The following is a 21,203-nucleotide window of genomic DNA, read 5'->3' as shown; positions in this document are numbered from 1 at the left end:
CCCAATGCTCTGGGGTCCAGCCGCCATGTTCCAAGTTCCTTCTTCTCCAGCCCTCCACCCTTTCTGAGCTGCCCTAAGGACTACATATTCGTCAAACTTGAGAGAGGCCACCTTTCAGTCCGCTCCAGGATATGTGGGGCATCTGGTTATACACAGGACTGTGGGGACACAGTGGCCACCAGGGGTTTGGTCTGATGGCAGAGGTGTGACATATGAACCAGAGCAACTAGCAGCAGAAGTGCGACCAGACTCCAGGCTCCTTGAGGGCGGGTGCGCGTCGTATTCACTGCAGATCCTTAGGACGCAGTTAGCAGCTATTTGTTGAATGACTGAAAGAGGAAGATAGTAAGAATCTCAGCCCCTGGTTCTCTTCGGAAATCATAAAGAAGCTGGGGATGACCTTCCAGGTGAAGTGACAGTTCGGTTGAGACTCAGATGCTGGCTGCTGCTGCTAAGTCACTTCAGTCGTGTCCGACTTTCTGCGACCCCCATAGATGGCAGCCCACCAGGCTCCCCCATCCCTGGGATTCTCCAGGCAAGAACACTGGAGTGGGTTGCCATTTCCTTCTCCAATGCATGAAAGTGAAAAGTGAAAAGTGAAAGTGAAGTTGCCCAGTCATGCCTGACTCTTAGCGACCCCATGGACTGCAGCCGACCAGGCTCCTCCGTCCATGGGATTTTCCAGGCAAGAGTACTGGAGTGGGGTGCCATTGCCCTCTCTGCAGATGCTGGCTAGGATGTGACAAAGCAGAGAAGAGAGGCATGGGGGCAGGACACCCCATAGCTGACTCCACATGAGTGGACCCAGATGATCCCAGTAGAGGCTCTGGAGGCAAGAAGTTGGGGCTGGGGAGGGAGTAGGGAAGATAATGCAGGCTTAGGTTATCCTGGTGCTCCAATGCCAAAGGAATAAGACTTTGGGAAAAAAAACATGTACCTGAAGATAAAGATTGGGGAATTGACCACTTCAATTAACTCTCCAAGTGGGAGAACAGGCAAAAACAAAGACCTTAAAAAGGATGAGAGCTGAATCTCACAACTACTTCTGTGGGGAAAGAGAGGAAGAAGAATCCTTAAAACACAGGCAGAAAGGAGCATGAGAGAGCAGGGGAAGCATGAAGATGTCATGAGGAGTGATCTTAGGGGTTTTCCCCAAAAGCACTGTTACTTTTGAGCACTTCCACTAAACAGACAGACACAGTAACTCAATACAATGAGTCCCCTCCCTCTATCTCAGTGGCCTTTAGACTGCCTTAAAGATTAGAATTCTTTCGAATTGTGGTGCTAGAGAAGACTCTTGAGAGTCCCTTGGACAGCAAGGAGATCCAACCAATCAATCTTAAAGGAAATCAGTCCTTTAATATTCACTGAATATTCACTGGAAGTCCTGAATATTCACTGGAAGGACTGATGCTGAAGCTTCCATACTTTGGCCATCTGATGAGAAGAGCCGTCTCATTGAAAAAACCCTGGGAAAGATGCTGGGAAAGACTGAGAGCAGGAGGGGCCAACAAAGGATGAGACGGTTGGATGTCATCACTGACTCAATGGACATGAGTTTGAGCAAACTCCGGGAGATAGTAAAGGACAGGAAAGCCTGGTGTGCTGCAGTCCATGGGGTCACAAAGAGTTGGACACTTAGTTACTGAACAACAAAGATAAGAATGCTCACAAGCCAGTTGACTCTTGCCCAATACCCAATTCAATAACGGCGGCTGCCTAGAATAATGTATTGAGAAGGATTCTGAACTGAATTCAGATTCAAGGTGAGTTCTATGCTTGATTAGCAATGTTTGTCAAGGACACGATACTGAGGAGTGCCCATATTTGCCATCTTTCTCTGAGTAATTTGCATATGCCTTCTTTCTTAGATGTTGACTTAGAGCAGAGACAGTCATATTTATCTTTGTGCCAGGGAGGAACTAGGACATCAGAGAATGGTGTGCTCAGCAAATATTTATTAAATGAATTATCACACTCATTTATTCCTAAGAAAAACGACAACAAAGAAGCTGGGTGCGGTGAGCTTTAGGACATGCAGAAGTGGCAGAAGGGGCCTCTCCCTCTGAAGCCAGCTTTCCATTCTGACCCTGCCAAGGACTGTACTCCCTGTGATGGTCTGGGCTCCACTTGGGTTGAGCTGAGGCTGCTCTCATTCAGAGAAAGTGCCCAACCCAACAGCATCCACATGATGCCCAGTGGGAGATGCTGAATTCACATAGCTGGTGGATTCTGGGACTGATGGGCACAACCTCGCTAGGAGTTAGACTGTGAACCCAGGCTAACACTAAAGCATTCCTCAGGCATCTGCTTCTGCAGACAAGAGATGAGGAAAGTCAAAAGCAGAGGCATGCCTGCCTTGGCTTCCTCTGCTGTTGGTGAAAGAACTTCCAGCCATGAGTCAGGCCAATGGATATTTATTTCTGGGGTGTCTTCCCTCAAGCATCTATTGATGGGCAAACCCGATATTCCTCTTGGCTGTCCCTCAGCTCTCAGCAGAGTGCCTTGTATGTAGTGGGGTCACCATAATAAGACAGACATTTAAAGACTTCCTGAGTAGATGGGAGAAAGGCTAGAGGGGACAGAGGAAGCATGTGGTTAAGTGCCAGAGGAACAGATGCACACACATCAGTGCAATTGGAGTGACAAAGGGACGGACGAAACAGTTTGGGACACAGTCACAGAGGAGGACGTGGGTTGACCCTAGAAGGCTATAGGTAGACACTGCCTAGGGACAGAGAAGTGGAGACGTGCATCAGAAGAGGAAGGGGAGGGCAAATGCCCAGGGGCGGGCTGGGAAAGGCAAGGTTCAGGAACAGGCAGAACCATGTGGGCAGTGAATCTGGGAGCAACAGGCAGCAAAATGGGAAATCAGGATGTGAATGGGAGCACCTAGAGAGTGAGGAATAAGGCCAGAATTACGGTGTACACTATATGGATGAAATAAAGATAAAAACCAAGGCCACATTAAAAGGGAGAATCAGAGACTTCCATGGGGGTCCAGTGGTTAAGAATCCACCTGCCAGTGCAGAGGACATGGATTCGATCCCTGGTCTGGGAAGATTTCACACATGGTGGGATGACTAAGCCTGTGCGCCATATCTACCAAAGTCCACACTCAAGAGCCTGAGTTCTGCAACAAGAGAAGCCACCGCAATGAAAAGCCTGTGCACCGCAATGAAGAGTAGCTCCCGTTCATCACAGCTAGAGAAAGCCCACACGCAGCAACAAAGACCCAGCACGGTCAAAAAAAAGAAAAAATACACAAAATAAAAATAAAATTAAAAAAAAAGAAGAATCAGGAAGGAATCAAAAGCACAAAGGGAATCAAAGGCCAACATTCCCGGGAACAAGAAATTAAATGATGGATGAAGTTGCAGTTTTCTATAAGTCCTTAGAAACACAGATTCTGTACATAGCCTGCTAACCACCAAACCTTGTCCAGCTAATGTCCAGGTCCTGGAAATCAATAATTCAGATGGTTTTCTGCTTTGAAACCTATGAAGCTGTCTTCTTCATCTCTGGTCCTTTCCTCCCTTCCTTTTGTGGGGAAATGAAAATTGAGGGAATGTCCTTCCCCTCCAGATTTTCAGTCTCCTTTGCTCCGAACAGTCACCCAGGGACCGGAGAAAGTCCTGGACTCTCTTATAGTGGAGTTACGTGTCTAAGGCACTTGCTGTTCACAGGACATCTTCATTTAAAGGAAGCCTGACTCAAATGCTTAGATTTTCCATACATTCTTCCACAAGTTCGTATTTGCTGCTTGCCTGCCTGGGAGGGGACAGAGTGGATAACCCACAGTCCTTGGGCTCAGGGGGGCTTCAATTTAGTTGCTGAACTGGCCATTCTAGTCTGTTTTGTACTTATCTTTGCCAACGGGGGGTGGGGCAGAAGTCTTTAGTTGTAAAAGTGGTCTCCAGAAGTAGAGTCGTTCAGTCACTACATTATATCTGACTCTTTGCAATCCCATGGACTACAGCATGCCAGGCTTCCCTGTCATTCACTATCTCCCAGAGTTTGTTCAAATTCATGTCCATTGAGTCAGTAAGGCTATTTATCCATCTCATCCTCTGCCACCACCTTCTCCTCCTGCCTTTAATCTTTCCTAGCATCTGGATCTTATCCAATGAGTCAGCTCTTCACATCAGGTGGCCAAAGTATTGGAGCTTCACCATCAGTCCTTCCAATGAATATACAGGGTTGATTTCCTTTAGGATTCTCTGGTTTGATCTATTCTCTGTCCAAGGGTCTAGGCACAAATCCCACCTCCACCACTTATGAAGTAAGAAACTTGGAATGAGTCTCTTAATAATGTCTCTGAGCCTCTGTTTTTCTTCTTTATGGAATGTAATCCCTGAATGGGATGACCCATGCAAAGGGCTGAGTTCAGTGCTCGCCACATGGTATACACTCAAAGGTTATCTTCCAGGATGTGCCAGCAAATACTGGAAACTCACTACTGATGTTTAGGACTGAGAGTCGAAGGACAAAACAAATATTTCCCAAACCCTAGAGGCTGAGTGAGCCATTAACTTTTATTAACCCTTCTTATTTACAGATGGAGAAACCAAGAGACTCTCTTATTCCTTGTTTTATCTTGCTGATTGAGAAGGTGGAAGATGATATCAACATTTTTTTAGTATCAATAGCAAGTCCAGCATGGTGCTAGGCACGTCCTAGACTTTATCTCTTTTAATCCTCAACATCAACCCACAAGGTACAGATATTTAACTTGGATCAAGTGAGAAGGTAAAGAGCAATTGAGTGTGTGAAACTTACCCAAAGTATCCTAAAGCTACTGCAGAAGTAGGATTCAAACCCAGGTCTGTCCAACCATCTCAGATGCTTTCTTGATCCTGACTGGAACCAGACCTGAACCCCTGCTACCTGGCGATCCTTCCACAAAGGCACTGGGAGATAAGATTTCATCCCAATGTGTCAATTCCAAGTCAACGTTGGCTGCAGCAACAGAACTGCTGCTGCTGCTAAGCTGCTTCAGTTGTGTCCGACTCTGTGCGACCCCATAGACGGCAGCCCACCAGGCTCCCCCGTCCCTGGGATTCTCCAGGCAAGAACACTGGAGGGGGTTGCCATTTCCTTCTCCAATGCATGAAAGTGAAAAGTGAAAGTGAAGTTGTCCAGTCGTGTCCAACATAGCGACCCCATGGACTGCAGCCTCCAGGCTCTTTCATCCATGGGATTTTCCAGGCAAGAGTACTGGAGTGGGTTGCCATGATGTACTAAATACTCTTAGCTGCTCCATCAAGCCTGATTAGGAGGACACCCGGCTGGGGTTGGAGACTCTGGTCTAGACCCAGACTCTGGGGTGGGTGACCTCCTAGCAGGCATTGGAAGCATTCTCCACTAATGGCCTCAAAAGCATAATGGAAGGAGCCCTAACTCCATTCTTTGGACCACCCTATATCTTGACTGCACCTCCCCTCTGGGAGAACATACTAAATCCAATCCACATTTTTATTTTCTTTTAGACATTTTCTTACAGGGTGAACCCATCTACCCACTATCCTCATAGCATGGAGTCGGCTGACCCAGTCTTCATTTGAGGGATTAATCATGATAGCATACTAATGATCACTACTGTGTACCCACTCTGAGTCAGGTACTATCCCCAGTAATCCAAAGAAATAGACACAATCATTAGTTCCATTTTATAGATGGGAATACTGAGGTTTAGAGGGTGAGATAGGTTAATCAAAGTCAGGGAAATGATTGGTGGCACAGACAGAATACAACCCAGAAGTTCTTTCCTTAGGAGCCCACACTCCACTCCCTCTGCCACGCTTTCTCCAGGGCAGCTTGCCAGCCTCCCATTCCTTCCCCACCTCCCAGAATGACCAGCATGTCTCTGCTCCCACAGATGGCACATCAGTTCCTCCTGGGACTGTGGAGTCTGAAGAACACTCCAGTGGCTCCCCAGACCAGAGCCTCTTCCTATTAACATGTACACTCAGCCCAGTCAAGAGGAAGTTAATAAGCCAAAATCCATCTGGTTCTCAAGTAATATATTTAATGACCGCATGAGATATAGTACCCAGGTTCAATCTCTGGGTCAGAAGATCTTCTGGAGAAGAGAATGGCAACCTACTCCAGTATTCTTGCCTGGAAAATTCCATGGACAGAGGAGCCTGGTGGGCTACAGCCCATGGAGTCACAAAGAGTTGGATACGACTAAGCAACAAGATTGCCAGGAGAAATATCAATAACCTCAGATATGCAGATGACACCACCCTTATGGCAGAAAGTGAAGAGGAACTAAAAAGCCTCTTGATGAAAGTGAAAGTGGAGAGTGAAAAAGTTGGCTTAAAGCTCAACATTCAGAAAATGAAGATCATGGCATCTGGTCCCATCACTTCATGGGATAGATGGGGAAACAGTGGAAACAGTGTCAGACTTTAATTTTGGGGGCTCCAAAATCACTGCAGATGGTGACTGCAGCCATGAAATTAAAAGACACTAACTCCTTGGAAGGAAAGTTATGACCAACCTAGATAGCATATTCAAAAGCAGAGACATTACTTTGCCAACAAAGGTCCATCTAGTCAAGGCTATGGTTTTTCCAGTAGTCATGTACGGATGTGAGAGTTGGACTGTGAAGAAAGCTGAATGCCGAAGAATTGATGCTTTTGAACTGTGGTGTTGGAGAAGACTCTTGAGAGTCCCTTGGACTGCAAGGAGATCCAACCAGTCCATTCTAAAGGAGATCAGTCCTGGGTATTCATTGGAAGGACTGATGCTAAAGCTGAAACTCCAGTACTTTGGCCACCTCATGTGAAGAGCTGACTCATTGGAAAAGACTCTGATGCTGGGAGGGATTGGGGGCAGGAGGAGAAGGGGACGACAGAGGATAAGATGGCTGGATGGCATCACTGACTCGATGGACATGAGTTTGAGTGAACTACAGAGTTGGTGATGGACAGGGAGGCCTGGCGTGCTGCAATTCATGGGGTCGCAAAGAGTCGGACACGACTGACTGAACTGAACTGAACTGAAGCGGCTAACACTTGAATTGAATCTGAGATGCAGTATCATTGTGAGTACTTTGTGTGTACTTTTGAAATGAAAAGACAGAAAACTGCATATGATCACAATTTTAGGAAAACTGTACATTGCATCAAGATGCAAGAAAAACAAGGCACAAAATGTTCCCAGTGGCTGTAATGATAAGATGATGGATAGATTTTAATTTCTTATTGATTCTTTATGTTCAAACCTTCTACAACAAACATGAATTAACCTTTAGAATGAGAAACAAAAGTTAAAAAAATAAACTGATTGATCCAAAAAATAGGTCTTCATTATTTAAAAGACAAAGAATAGTTAATCTATAAGTAGCCTCATTGCACATGTTCCTGCAGCTGGCGCTTATATATCATTCCTGGTTAGGAATTTACACCCGCATGTAGCACTACTCAATTTCCAAGGCTGCCTCTGATGCAAGGAGAGGAATCAGGGTTGGGAGTGAATTACCTTAACCCGTCCCTGGCCCCGTTCCAGTTGGAACCACAGACTGCTGCAGAGGAAAGGTTTAATGACCAAAAGCCCTGTGACGCAGTCAGCCTATTTTTGGCTGGCAGGTGGAGTAGGTTAGCTCTTTATCCACTCTTGCCTTGGCCGATCCTCAGAGGTCACAGAGATGAGGCATTTTTATCCTGTCCTGGTGCCAAGGTTGTCCTTCTAGAAGCCATTCCAATGGTGGACGAAACAGCTAGGTTCCAGCTTGCTTCTCCAAAGGACTGGTACAATTTTTTCTCTTTCTCTTCCTAATAGTATCATCTCCATTTAGATTGATAAAAATATCTCAGAAGGAGTTGCACCAAACCCGAGACAGAGAGAGAGGGAGAGAGAAGGGAGAGGGCAGGAGAGAGAAGGCAAGTTGCTCTTATTTTGTAATAAACATAACGCACACTTTTCACTCCAAGGATTAGGCTGGGAATGAGTGGGCTAATGTGATGGTAAACAGCGCTGCAGAAGTAAATGAGAAGTCAGGGGGTGAGAGAGGACGGACCTAAGCAGCTTGATCAGGGAGTGAGAAGCCCTATCGACACGATCGGGAGGCGGGAGCCTGCAGGCGAGAGATGGCCAGTGATTATCCCAGCCGGTGGGGGTGGCCAAAGGACCCTCAATAATAATAGCAACAACAATACCATTGATAGTAATGGTAGCTGATATGTCCAAAGCACTTACTCCAGGTTTCCTTCCAAGCATTTCATGCCCACAACGATCCCGGGAGGTCACAGAGGTATTTGACAGGTAAAGAAACTGAGGCCCCCAAAAGTGCGGTTATCTGCCCAAAATGACAGAGTAAGTGGGTTTTGAAAATCTCAGCCTAACTTCAGAAACTTTGTTCTTAATCACAATACTCTTCCTCAAGAACAGAAATACTCTTCCCTAATACTCTGTATTGGTCCACTGCTTTGGGAGCTTCTTTTTGGCACTAATGCAGTAGCTCTTAAGCAAGGGCAATTCTGTAGCATCTGTAGACATTTTTGGTTGTTACAACCAGGGACAAGGGATGCTCATGGACAGAAGCCAGGCATGCTGCTAAACATCTCCCCAAACAGGGTTAATTGGCTCCAAATGCCAACATTGCCAAGGTCTAGGAACTCTGTCCTAAGGGATGACAGAAAAGAATCCAGAATGGGCACTGGGCAATTCCTTACACCTCTCAGCCCCAAACCCAACACACTCCCCACCCCCACCCCACAACACATCTAAGGTTGTGCATTAGATACCAAGGTACTTGTCTGCCCCTACATGTACACAAACATATACCAGAAGACAGACTCAGCCCCACCAGAAACATGACACAGCTTCCAGGAGCGGCGATTTCACTCAGAATTTGCTCAATGTCTTCATTCTAAGGTACACCTTGTCCCCATATTTCAATATTTCTGAAAATGGAATGTGCCTTTTAATTAATGTAGTTCCCTCCCCATCCATGTGGTGTTTTGAAATCAATGGAAACTCATAAATGATTGCATAGTAGAATCATTTAAATGGTAATTTAAAATAATATAACATACAGAAATAAACACAGAGATATGATAGAAGATGGTGTAAAATGTGCTTGAATGTCAAAGACAAAACACAAGCCTTCAGAGGATTCCTGCCTTGCAGCAGGCTCTCTCACCCAGTGGGAAGTCACAGTCCTCCCCCTCATTGGAAGAAAAGTTCAAAGCACAGACTTTATTCTTAGGATGAAAAACAGCGAGTATGCAGAGGGTTTGTGATGATGCCAACCATGGTGGGCTGCCCTCCTCTTCCTCCTTTTGGCCCTCAGTGCCCTCCTGTTGCACTTCCACCCTCTTCATCTCCATGGCCCCTTTTCAATTCTCTCCCATAACTGGCCCCTTTTCTTGTGATTAGCACCTGGGGGCATTCGGCGGCTCACTGGGAGGGCAGCACCCATGGGTCCTGCCTGCTGACCGTCTTGTCTGACTGCATAGGTGCTGCAGATCAGTGGGGATTGGTCAACACATGACTCTGGAGTGAGCGAGGTCAGTTACAGGCGGAGACTCAGCACCTTGGCTGACTATCTCACTGGATATGGGAAGGTAACTCTGCTCGGTTTTCTCAGACAGAGAGTGGCAGGGGATGATCACAGCACTGCCCACTACAGAGCTGTTTTTTCTCTTTAGATGTTACATAAAATAATCACGTGAAAGTAATCATGTGAAATGCACAGCCTCGCAGCAGCTGTTTTAGTCTTCCGAGTGAGTTGTAAGACATCCAGCCATGGTGATTCTAAAGCCTCAAGAGCCTTGTACTCTTTGGATGTTTACACTCTGGATGTTCTTGAATTCAACTTGATGGTTGAGTGCCATCAAGTAGACCAAACTGAGGGAGCCTGTAACTTTTTTTTCCAAATTCATACTCACAAACCTACAACCAACCCATACAATATTACTAATTGATTTTTAACAAGGGTATTAGGGGCTTGTGTTGCTTTGTCTTATAAATGTACAGGGATAAGGTCTTCCACCCCACTGGTGTCCCTGGAGAGTAGAAAGGTTCATTTGGAGAGAATCCGCTCATATTTACGTGCTTCTCTAGCCAAATGTTATGACTGTGTGTTTGCTAAGATTAAGACTCCAGGCAGTGACCAGGGCTCACCTGGAGTTCTGGGCAGAATGCCTTTGGTTCGGATGTGAGAGAGAGGGGGTGCATTCTAGGACAGCCTCTTTGGGTCAAGAACTCATGGCATCTTTTCTTTCCAAGGCAAGGAAATCCAAGGACCCTTTTCCACCACTTGAAAGGAAATTGGTTCTGAAGGTCTAGAATATCACTTCTCTTATTGCTTAGGCTTGCTTGAAACATTTAGGGCAAGCAGGTGAATGGCATTGAGAATGGTAAAATTTCTGAGAATTTGGTGAGAAGACAAAGAAAAATGAGGGAAAATCAAAATGGAAGCAAGTCTTTTCTTTCAGAACTTTTCCCAAACATTACGTCCTTATGCTAATTTTATTACTTAGTAGAAACTAAGTTTTTAATAATACATTACATGTTTTAAAGTATTGTTTAGGTAATAATTAACAAACTCATTTCACGTTTTTGGCAAGCATTATATGTACCTCTGGTGACAAAAAGGTAAGAGTTTCAAAAAGTAAATTCAAATCTGTTTCACTTAATTTTAGATCCCTATTAAGGCAGCAAATATAAATTGTTGTTGTGTCCGATTCAGTCATGTCTGGCTCTTTTGAGACCCCACAGACTGCAGCCTGCCAGGTTCCTCTGTCCATCGGGTTTCCGAGACAAGAATACTGGAGTAGGTCACCATTCCCTTCTCCAGGGGATCTTCCTGACTCCAAGGATCGAAGCCGGGTCTCCTGTATCGGCAGGCAGGTTCTTTACCACTGAGTCACCAGAGAAACCCAACAAATATAATGACTTAGATTGGACAGGAGTGGGCTTTCTGCAAACAAGTACATTTGGACATCACAGGTGGCAGTATTAATTGGATTAAGTAACACTGTAAAGAGGTAGCAAGTATTATAAGTCTGTTTATATTCATGGGCCTGGCAACCCCATCTTGGGAACAATGTCCAAGAAAAGTGAATTCAATTCAGACAAAGATGATTACTTGTAGCACTATGTAGATAATAAGAAAATCAGAAACAACTCAGTTCCTTCTCTCTGAAAGGTGAAGCAAACAATGCCACAGCAGCAGTGAAGTATGACAACGCCATTAAAAGATGTAATTTCTTATCCATGTTTCCGTTTGTCAACCTCGTGCCTGTCCATGCAGCTGGACATAGAGCAGGCCCTTCACACAGCCCACACAAGACAAGAGTGGACTCAAGAGTAATCACTAGGAGTAGAAGGGACTTCAGAACAGGAATTTACAGTATAATGACTTGAGTTCCCTTACTTAAAAAAAAATGATGGAGGGGGATAATCTAAAAAACAGATATAAGACTGAAGATATAAAACATGGTCCCAAATATTATCCTACATTATGACTAGAAAAAGATATATTTGAATAGCGATTATCTCTGGTTGAAGGAATTACAGGTGATTCTGCCCCCTTATTTATATTAAAAAAAATTCTAACCATAGGTTATAATAAGCATATAGAACTTTTATAATCATAACATTAATAGCCTTTAAAATGAAACTATGAACAAATGAACTTTAAGAAATTAGTTTAAAGAGTGAGGAGAAATAAGCCAAAATATGAACAGAATAAATCATTTGAATGAATGTAAAAAAATGCAAATCATAGGTTTTTCACAACTTGGTAGTGTCAAACACATACAGAGAGTCCTTGCTCAAAATCTGACCTTTCCACACTGATCCCTTTTTGATTTCCTGAATTATGGCTATCAGCAATTTCTTCTTCACTAGACTTTTTAAAGTCTTTTCGGGCTTCTGCAAATACAAATCAATGTATAAAAGGATAGAGTATTTGAGTACCATCCCAATTTAGTAAACCCTAAAACTGAGCCCAAAACTGGTAACACTCGATAGATACACTTAACAAATGAACTACAGCCATTTCTTCCCAATTATGGAGGGAATTGAAGAGGAGCGATTGGAAAAGGAAAAATGACAGGAGGTGCTGGTGGTCTTTGTAACACCTACACTTTGTGCTGCAAGAGAGATAAGAAATGCTAACAGGGTCCCCGGAGAAGGCAATGGCACCCCACTCCAGTACTCTTGCCTGGAAAATCCCATGGGCGGAGGAGCCTGGTAGGCTTCAGTCCATGGGGTCGCTAAGAGTCGGACACAACTGAGCGACTTCACTTTCACTTTTCACTTTCATGCATTGGAGAAGGAAATGGCAACCCACTCCAGTGTTTTTGCCTGGAGAATCCCAGGAATGGGGGAGCCTGGTGGGCTGCAGTCTCTGGGGTCGCACAGAGTCGGACACGACTGAAGCGACTTAGCAGCAGCAACAGGGTCCCAGAGTACAACACTGAACCAAATACCTTATGTATTTAGCAACATCAGAAAGTGTCTTTCCAACCTGAAAACCAAGCCTGCTGGCTTTCCCATCACACCAAGTTCAGGTCACAGAGCAATACCACTTAAACACTTTTGCTTTTAAATCTTTGGACTAAAGAGCTTTTGCAACAGGGTTCACTGACAACACAGTCTCAATGAAATCGCACCGGGTACCTGCTTGCACAGGGAAATACAGTTATCACATGCCAGGTAAACGGCAGAGCTGAGACACATAGGCTTTTATCTGGACCAGTTCCTTCAGCAACGATGCTGAAAATGCTAACATTCGCACCTCTAGAATCCGGGATTCAGTGCGAGTGACATCCTCATTAAGGACTATGGCTCACATCTGGGTGCTTAAGTTCTTTAAGATGCAATCACAGATGATGATTTTAGTACAAGGTACAGTTTTTCCAAGTCATCACTAAACACCTTATTAATATGTTATGTAAGCAGTCATCTATGGACGAGGAGCCTGGTGGGCTACAGGCCACAGGGTTGCAAAAAGAGTCAGAAATGACTTAGCGACTAAACAACAACTAAAGGAGAACACGCCTATATGAAAACATATGAATATCATTCATTCATTCATTCAACACACACTCATTGGAAGGGAACCATGTGCCTGGTTCATCGCTAGGCATCAGGGTGAAGGGACCACACATTTTCTTCACCAGTCTGAAACATTTCAGAACCAGTTGTTTTCTGATAAGCAGATTACATTTCCCAATTTTCACTCCTTTCTTGACACCTCTACATTTCCAGGAAGGACTTGGTTCACAGAAGGAAGCACATTACCTCAACCCCTGGGGAAAGCAAGTGTCTTTGCCAGATACCGAAACAGGCTTCAATGAGTGTGCTATAATAACCCATTGTTCCACCTGTCACTTCTCTTTTCCTCCAGGAATATAAAGTGATTCTTCCCTTCTCATCGCCCCGCACAGCCCAGCCCCACCCCATCCCAAGACTCCTGACCTGACCATGCTCTCGTCTCCAGGAATGCGCTGGCCCCGTAGCGCGGGCATGAGTTCTGTCTTGCATCTCGGTGCTGCTGTACCTTGCAGGAAGATCGGTCAGGTGCTTTAAAGTTTACCTAGCCGGTGTCCCGACGTCACAGAAGTAACAAACTGTCCTACTGAGTGTATACTTTGGCTGAAAAGCACCAAGGGCACTGTTTGAACATTGTGTAATTACTGGAGTTTGAGAACTCGACAGGATCATCTTAGACCTCTGATGTCCCTCTCCTTTCCATAAGCAAGAACTACACCTCTTTCCTCTCAGGGTTTTGTGACTTTTTACCCAGCGAGCCCAGCAGCTAGCTGGCAAGCCCCAGTCACTGTTACCACACTATCCTTCCTTGGCACTTACTCTCATTCCTCCATTACTAGCCGTACACCCACTGTGATCATTAACCACTCATTCCCGGGCAGCCTCACTCCCTGACATTTAACCTGGATTCATCAGGTTACAGAAGCACATTAGCCATTGCCTTTATGAGCCCTTGGGCTTCCCTGGTGGCTCAGACAGGAAAGAATCTGCCAGCAATGCAGGAGACCTGGGTTCAATCCCTGGGTCAGGAAGATTCCCTGGAGAAGGGAATGGCAACCCACTCCAGTATTCTTGCCTGGAGAATTCCTTAGACAGAGGAGCCTGGCAGGTTACAGTCCATGGGGTCACAAAGAGTCAGACACAGCTGAGTAATTAACACTTTCACTTCATGAGCCCTTAAGGTCCTTTGAACAATTTCACGATTGAAAGTTGCCATTAGAATCCATGGCAAGGAATTTCCTGGTGGCCCAGTGGTAAAGAATCCGCCTTGCAATGCAGGGGACCTGATCCCAGGTCCGGGAAGATTCTGCTTGCCGCAGGGCAACTAAGCCCATGCACCACAACTAAGACTCAACACAGTCAAATAAATAAGTAAAGAAAAAATTTTTTAAAGAATCCATGGCAAATCCACAGCCAACTGGATTTTCGATCCCAGATCCCCTCGGCAGCCTGACTACACGCAAGCTCTTATGGTTGAAGCATCACCATCCCCTTTTGCTACCTCTTGTCACTGTAAGATCTTGTATCAGCCAAGCTTCACTGAAGACTCACCATGTGTCAAAGCACATTCTGTGTGCTTTACATGAGCTTGGCTTGTTTAAATCTCTCAAAGACCCTGTCAGGTAGGCACTGCTATTATTCTCATTTATAGACCAGGAGAACGCACAGAGAAGCTGAGTAACTTGCCCACGTTCACACAGCAGCTCCACGGAAGAGCTGGGATCCACACCCTCCAAGTTTGGACTCCTGAGCCTGAGCCCAGACCCACTACATGACCCTGCCTCTCCCTGGGGGAGCTGACTGTCTCTCTAGAGAAGGGGTAGTGTGAAGCACGCATATTCAAGAAAGAATAGAAAGTGGAGGAGGCAGGAATGGGTGTGGGTGAGGCATGGAGAGTAAAAACATTTTGGGGGGTCTTGTTCAGAGAAAACAACCAGCCAATCACATAGTCAGGCACAGTCCAAGTGGCATTCACATTCTGCCCCAGATGTTCTGGGGTTGCCACCAACCCACGCACATCTGAGTAGGAGGCAGACAGCAGGTGCTACCTGGCAGCGAGGAAAGGGGGCCAGCTGGAGCCCAGGCAAAGCTGCTGCAGATGCCTCTTTCTCTAGGCTGCCATGGTTTTTGTCATTTGGAAAACATGGGCTCACCAGAGGGTGTCAAACATCATCTGGAATACAGAACCTGAGGGCACCTTACTATCCCTCCAAGGGAAGGCTTGGGGAATTCTAGGATGCCAGTCCCTCTCCCCCACCCAAGGATACCGCCAACGGATCCAGCTCCATCTCGAAATGATAAGCAAAAGAACTACCACCAAGAGTACTTTCTACAAGCCAAGTACTTTAGACTGACTTCCTGCAGCCTCCCTCTGCATGGAATTATTATTCGCTCCACCTTACCGATGGGCTTCCCCGGTGGCGCCAGCAGTAAGGAATCCGCCTGTCAGCGCAGGAGACACAAGAGACACAAGTTCAATCCCTGGGTCAAGAAGATCCCCTGGAGAAGGAAATGGCAATCCATTCCAGTATTCTTGCTTGGAAAATTCCATGGACAGAGGAGCCTGGCTGGCTACAGTCCATGGGGTCGCAAAGAGCCAGACATGACTGAGCACACACACAGGCCATCTTACTGGCGGGGCATAAACAGGGGAAGTAATCTACTCCAGAACACGTGGCTGGCAAGGACTGGAGTCTGGACCTGAGCCCAAGATGGGAGAAACAAAGGCGAAGGTGTAGTCCAGGCACGTACAGGTGGTATTGGGAAAGAAGGAGCATCCGCACCTTTCACTCACTGACTCTTTTTTGTTGGAGCTCCTCCAGTGGGTTCAGGACACAGAACTACGTATGGCACACCAGCTCCATGCCCTCACTGAGCTGTATATTCTGTTCCTACAAGGAGAGGCCATCAAAGATGAGAGCTCAGCCAGAAACAAGCGTATACGAGAAGAAGGGTATTCCCCCAGACACTGGGACCCTACGCTGATTTCCACCGCTGGCACACGGTGGGAGGCTAGATTTAAAAGCAGTCCTTGGAACACATTCTGCTCCCCGTAACGCCAAGAACACCATGTGTGTCCCTGTCACAAAGGGAGAGAAGACAAACCCCCTCCTGTTCTGGACCTGGTATCCTGGAGGCTGACACACTTTCAGCATTTTTTTTTTAATAGCCTGGGGGTGGGGACTGGGGAGGGGGAGCATTAAGCAGCTGCAAGTTTCCCTCTGTGTTCCTCTCACAGACATTTCTAGAAGGGGTCAGCACTGGGTGATTCATCATCTACCCCAGTAGACTCTCACTGAGAGGCCAGCACAGATACTGTGGTTAAAAATAAGTCTCTGCTCACTCACTTTCTTATTAATATTCTATAACTGCATTAAGGACCTTCAGTCAACAGTGAGAAAAGTTCATTTATTCAAAAGTTGCTACACTGGCTCTAAAACTTTGGTGAAAGTAACTTTATAACCAAGCCCTTGATTTCTTTTCAAAAAGTTAAGGAGAAATGCTAAGTACCAAATCATCCAGCAAAGAGACTGCTTGTTCAGACATCTGCTGCCATCTGAGTACCATTCACCCACCGTACACATTACTTCATGCCTTGGCCTCTTCCTGTGTAAAATGGAGATAGCAATCATAATACCTGTTGTGACAGACAGGCCCTTGTGCTGGTTCCTGGAGCAGAATACACTCTCATTCAAAGTTAGCTATTATTATGTAAATTCAGCCTATTTCATAATATTTATGGTAATTAACTGTCACTTATTGTTCTCATACTACATGCCAGGTACAGGGCTGAGAGTTTAGCATGATTTAGTCCTCAAGACAGACCCATAACGTAGGTATTATACCCATTTTATAGATGAGAAAATGGGGAGGGAGTCAGAAAAGTTCACAGCTGGTGGATGGACAGAAGAGGGCTGGAACCCAGGTCCCTATGCACTCAGAATGCTTTGTTATCACAAGGTAAAGCAGATTCAATTACAGTCCTGCAATCTGGCCTGAGTGTGAGAAGGCTCTGAAGTCAGCATTTCCAGCATCAATTATTACAGCATTCCCAAGTCTCCACCATCATCAAAGATTATATTTAACTTCTACACATGGTATCACTTACCGGGAAAACTCCTCTTCATCCTTCAAAACCTTAATCAGCTGTCTCTGGCTCTTTGCTTCCTTGCCCATCCCCACTCTTCAAAGAATGCATTCTTTCCGTTCCTGAACTAGTTCTCCTTCCTTTACATATTTCAAAGTGCTGCAGCACAGAGTAACTTGTCCTTAGAGTTTATATTTGTTTGTCTCCTCCACTAGATTGTGAACTCCTCTGCCCAGGCACCTATCATGTAATTCTTTGGGAATTAGGAATTTATTCCAGTTCTCTGGGAACTAGCAGTGAATGCATGATCTACACCAGCAGTTCCCTGTGGGGGCAATTTCACTCCCCAGGGGACTCTTGGCCATCTGAGACATTTTTGGTTGACCCCACTGGAGGTGGGAAGGTGCCACTGTCACCTCATGGGTGGAGGCCAGGGATGCTGCTAAACATCCTACGGTGCATAGGACAGCCCCTCCGCAGCAAAGAACGACCCAGCCCCAAATGTCAATGCTGTCAAGGTCAACAATCTAGTCTACCAAAAAGTGAGAGTGTTAGTCGCTCAGTCCTGTCCGACTCTTTGCGACCCCATGGTCTGTAGCCTGCCAGGCTTCTCTGTCCATGGGATTCTCCAGGCAAGAATACTGAAGTGGGTTGCCATTTCCCTCTTTAGAGGATCTTCCCGACCCAGGGATCAAGCCCGGTGCCCTGCACTGCAGGCAGATTCTGTACCACCTGAGCCACCAGAGAAGCCCCTAGTCTACCTAGTAGTTCTCAATTAAGCATCACTCCTGCTCGTGACTCAAGAGTTTACTGCGCTGCATACATCAGGGCTCAGGGGCTGCTGCACGCTGTGCTTCAGACCTCAGGTAACAGTTGGACCTCTGGGGGAGGACCATTTGCCTCCACCCCTGATGCCACGTTTTGCCTCTCCTCTTGGGTGAGTGGAATAAGAGATGTCTCAGACATTTTCCATCTCACTGTAATGTGTTCCAGCTAACTCCCACTGCCAGTATCTGTATCTCTTTGCCTGAGGGCTTTCTCAGAAGCTAAAAGGCAGCTCTGGCTCCCTGTGGGCCAGAAACGGTGGGGAATTAAACGTTTCTGCAAGGAGCAGCCCTCAGCCAATGACTGGCAGATTTGAATGTATAAATACATCAGCTCCTTCATTCCTGGAGAGGATACCAGGACACATGACTCCAGGGCTAACAGGGCACGTAATTTGCCCCGTCTCCACGATTTCCTGTGGGTTAAACTAGAGTCGCCCACAGAGGTGGTGGGCTTGATAACCTACCCTCCCTTGGTTGCCCTTCCACTTCAGCCCTCCCTCCTGGTATTTCCTGCCCCTCCCAAATAAACTACCGGTTCTGGATTCTGCTCTGGAGTCTGCCCAAACCAAAACAGAATAGAAGCAACACATTTCTCTTCCTAGCAGAAGCCTCAAGAACTTTCAGGTGATTCTGTCACTGCTTTTTCCCTCTCCTGCGAGAATGGCATGACCCAGCTGAGGGCTGTGTCTTCAGCCTGGGTCCCTTATGGAGGAAACACGGTGGCTACCTGCTGTTGACCCGCAACCAACATGTAACAGACACAAGAAACAAATTTCCGTGGTTGTAAGCCACAGAGATTTGGGAGTTGTTGTTACTGAAGCAAAACCTGGTGAAAGCCGAGTCATACAGGGCTTATCACTCCTAGAGGGACCTTCCTAACTGATGCTACTCTAGAAAACCTGGGCTACTTACCTCTCAAAGGATGCTCGTCTAAGGGCAAAATCACACAGCAGAACTTTACCAGATCCTTGAGGTTGGAGATGATTGTTTTTTCCCCTCGTGGAGGTTCCTGTAACTCAGGATGCCTCATGCAGTGCTGAGAAGTGGTGAGCACCTAGAGATGGGGACTTATCCCTGAGCCATCTGGGTTTTACCAGGAACTAGTTCAAGCCTGGTGACTATTTTGGGAAAAGAGACAAAGACGAGGCACTTGGCTAGAAACAGATGGAAACACCAGTTCATACTTCAGCTGCTCTCCACCTGAGTGACTTTGGGGAAAACCCTCCCCCCATCTGGAGCCTCCCATTTGTAACTTCGGGTCTGACCCTAAGATCTGAGTCCACCACCAGACTCAGCCACCTGGGTTCTCTGAAGACCAAAACCAACCTCATTCTCTCCATCCTCTGCTTGATCCATCAACCTTCAGAACAAGCTGAACTCATACCCAAAATTTCAAGGGAAAGACTGTCTCCTGCAGTTTACCAGGGGCTCATTTCTTTTCTCCAGTTCCCAGATCAGAAGACAGCATGGTATCCTCCCTTCCCTCTGTTTTTAACATTCATTGAGTACGAACCCCGTGCTACGCATCAGGCTGAAACCTATTCACGATCTATCACAAGATTTCTCATGCCTGAGTCACTCACAAGCATGAGCCTTGGCTATTTTTGCCTTATCTGAATACCACCTCTACTAGAATTGGCTTAATAATGTTTAGTGCTGATGGACTCTTTGTACGTAAATCCATGTATCTTCAGAGGGATTTTTACATGCCTACTATCAATGAAAACCCAGTAACCCTTGTCATAAATAGAAGATAGGCATGAAAACAAACATGACAACAAATATCTTTATTGAATGCGAGCTGGATGTTTGCAGAAGCCCCAGCCTCCTGCTCTCTTTGTTTAAAAGGGAAGCTGAAAGGCTTTAGGACAGTGATAAAGGCCTAGCAGCACCTGACCAAGGTTTTAACTTTGTCATCATCAGAAAGGTTGGAAGAGATTCAGAAAAGGAGGAAGTTTCTCACCATGTGATAAAACGTTCCTTATTTTTTCACCAGTGCACAGCCATCTAAATCACCTTTCATTTCACCGGGACGTGTTTCATGCTCTGAATAAAGCTGTCTCATTGCGCTGGACTCTTACCATGTGTGGTTTTATTATTAACAGCACAGGTTTGAGTCCAGCTCTACCACTTCCTAAACCTCTCTGGGTTTCTCTTTCTTCATCTGCAAAATAAGGATAGTAATACTCCCACCTTCATAATGTGAAGACCTTCAAATAATGCTTGACCCACAGTCAGGTTCAATTAATTATGGCTGTCATTACTATTTATTACTGTTAACTTTGTATGATAGGTATTTTTTTATATTTATTCAGCTGCACCAGGTCTTAATTGTGGCATGTGGGATCTTAGTTCCCTGACCAGGGATTGAACCTGGGCCCCTTGCAGAGTCTTAGCCGCTGGACCTCCAGAGAAGTCCAGTGTGTGCTAGGTATTTTGATGCCCATTCTACAGACAAAGAAAGGAAGGACCAGTTGCCTAATCTGTCAAGGTCACACAGCCTTGCTTGTTCCACTCATAAACAGCTGCCTTAATGTGCAGTCAGGATTATTACCTATTTTAAGTTGGATATTTTTATTCCTGTCCTATTTTATTTTCTCTAACTCTACAGGCCTGCTCGGTTGCCTCCGACTAAAACACAGAAGGCACTGATGCCTGGACATAAACAGTCAGTTGGAGCAGATTCAGGCCAGTGTGTGAAGTGCCTGCCTCATCTTTGGCCCCAAAGTGTGCCAACCTGCTCTGGGGCTTGCCATTTTGTGGAGGGCAGCATGTGAGGGCAAAGATCTCATCTAAAACCACTCAGAGACACATGGTTACATGCAGAGCCCTGCCACTTATCATGGCAGAGTTCACTGCAGACAAGGCTGACATTTCTTGTGCCTTTTTAATATTCCATTTATACATGTCTCACCTGATTTTAATCCTACTCTACTTCAGATTCACCACCTGCAGAGAACACTTTAAGATGATACATGCATACATGTTTGGTGCTCAGTTATGTCCAACTCTTTGTAACCCCAGGGATTGTAGCCCACCAGGCTCCTCTGTCCATGGGATTTCCCAGGCAAGAATATTGGAATAGGTTGCCATTTTCTCCTCCAGGGGATCTTCCCAACCCAGGGATCGAACCAGGGTCTCTTGCATCTCCTGCATTAGCAGGCAGATTCTTTACCACTAGCCCCACATGGACAGGAAGCACAAGTCTGGAAGAGAGACAGCATACACACCTGCCGCTTGCCTTCCCCCCCACACCCCTCACTGGTCTTAAAGCA

The 21,203-nt window shown here is 45.9% G+C and overlaps 1 protein-coding gene across 2 annotated transcripts in view; it reads right to left on the bottom strand.

The window, feature by feature from the left end:
* The window catches only part of SLC1A2 (solute carrier family 1 member 2), a 169,274-nt gene that overhangs the window by 99,011 nt on the left and 49,060 nt on the right, over positions 1-21,203 (bottom strand). Inside the window, exon 1 of one of the 2 annotated variants that reach the window (XM_027562666.1) lies at positions 13,441-13,537. The exons of the other annotated variant lie outside the window; for it this stretch is intronic. Within the exon in view, the coding sequence (XP_027418467.1) occupies positions 13,441-13,490 (50 nt within the window). The 5' untranslated portion in view covers positions 13,491-13,537. Of the gene's footprint in view, positions 1-13,440; positions 13,538-21,203 lie in introns of those variants that run through there. 2 annotated transcript variants of the gene reach the window in all.

This window comes from Bos indicus x Bos taurus, chromosome 15 (genome assembly GCF_003369695.1).
Source record: "Bos indicus x Bos taurus breed Angus x Brahman F1 hybrid chromosome 15, Bos_hybrid_MaternalHap_v2.0, whole genome shotgun sequence".
Lineage (NCBI taxonomy): Eukaryota > Metazoa > Chordata > Mammalia > Artiodactyla > Bovidae > Bos > Bos indicus x Bos taurus.
The sequence above is the reverse complement of the archived record's forward strand: the minus strand, read 5'-3'. Positions and strand labels throughout refer to the sequence as shown.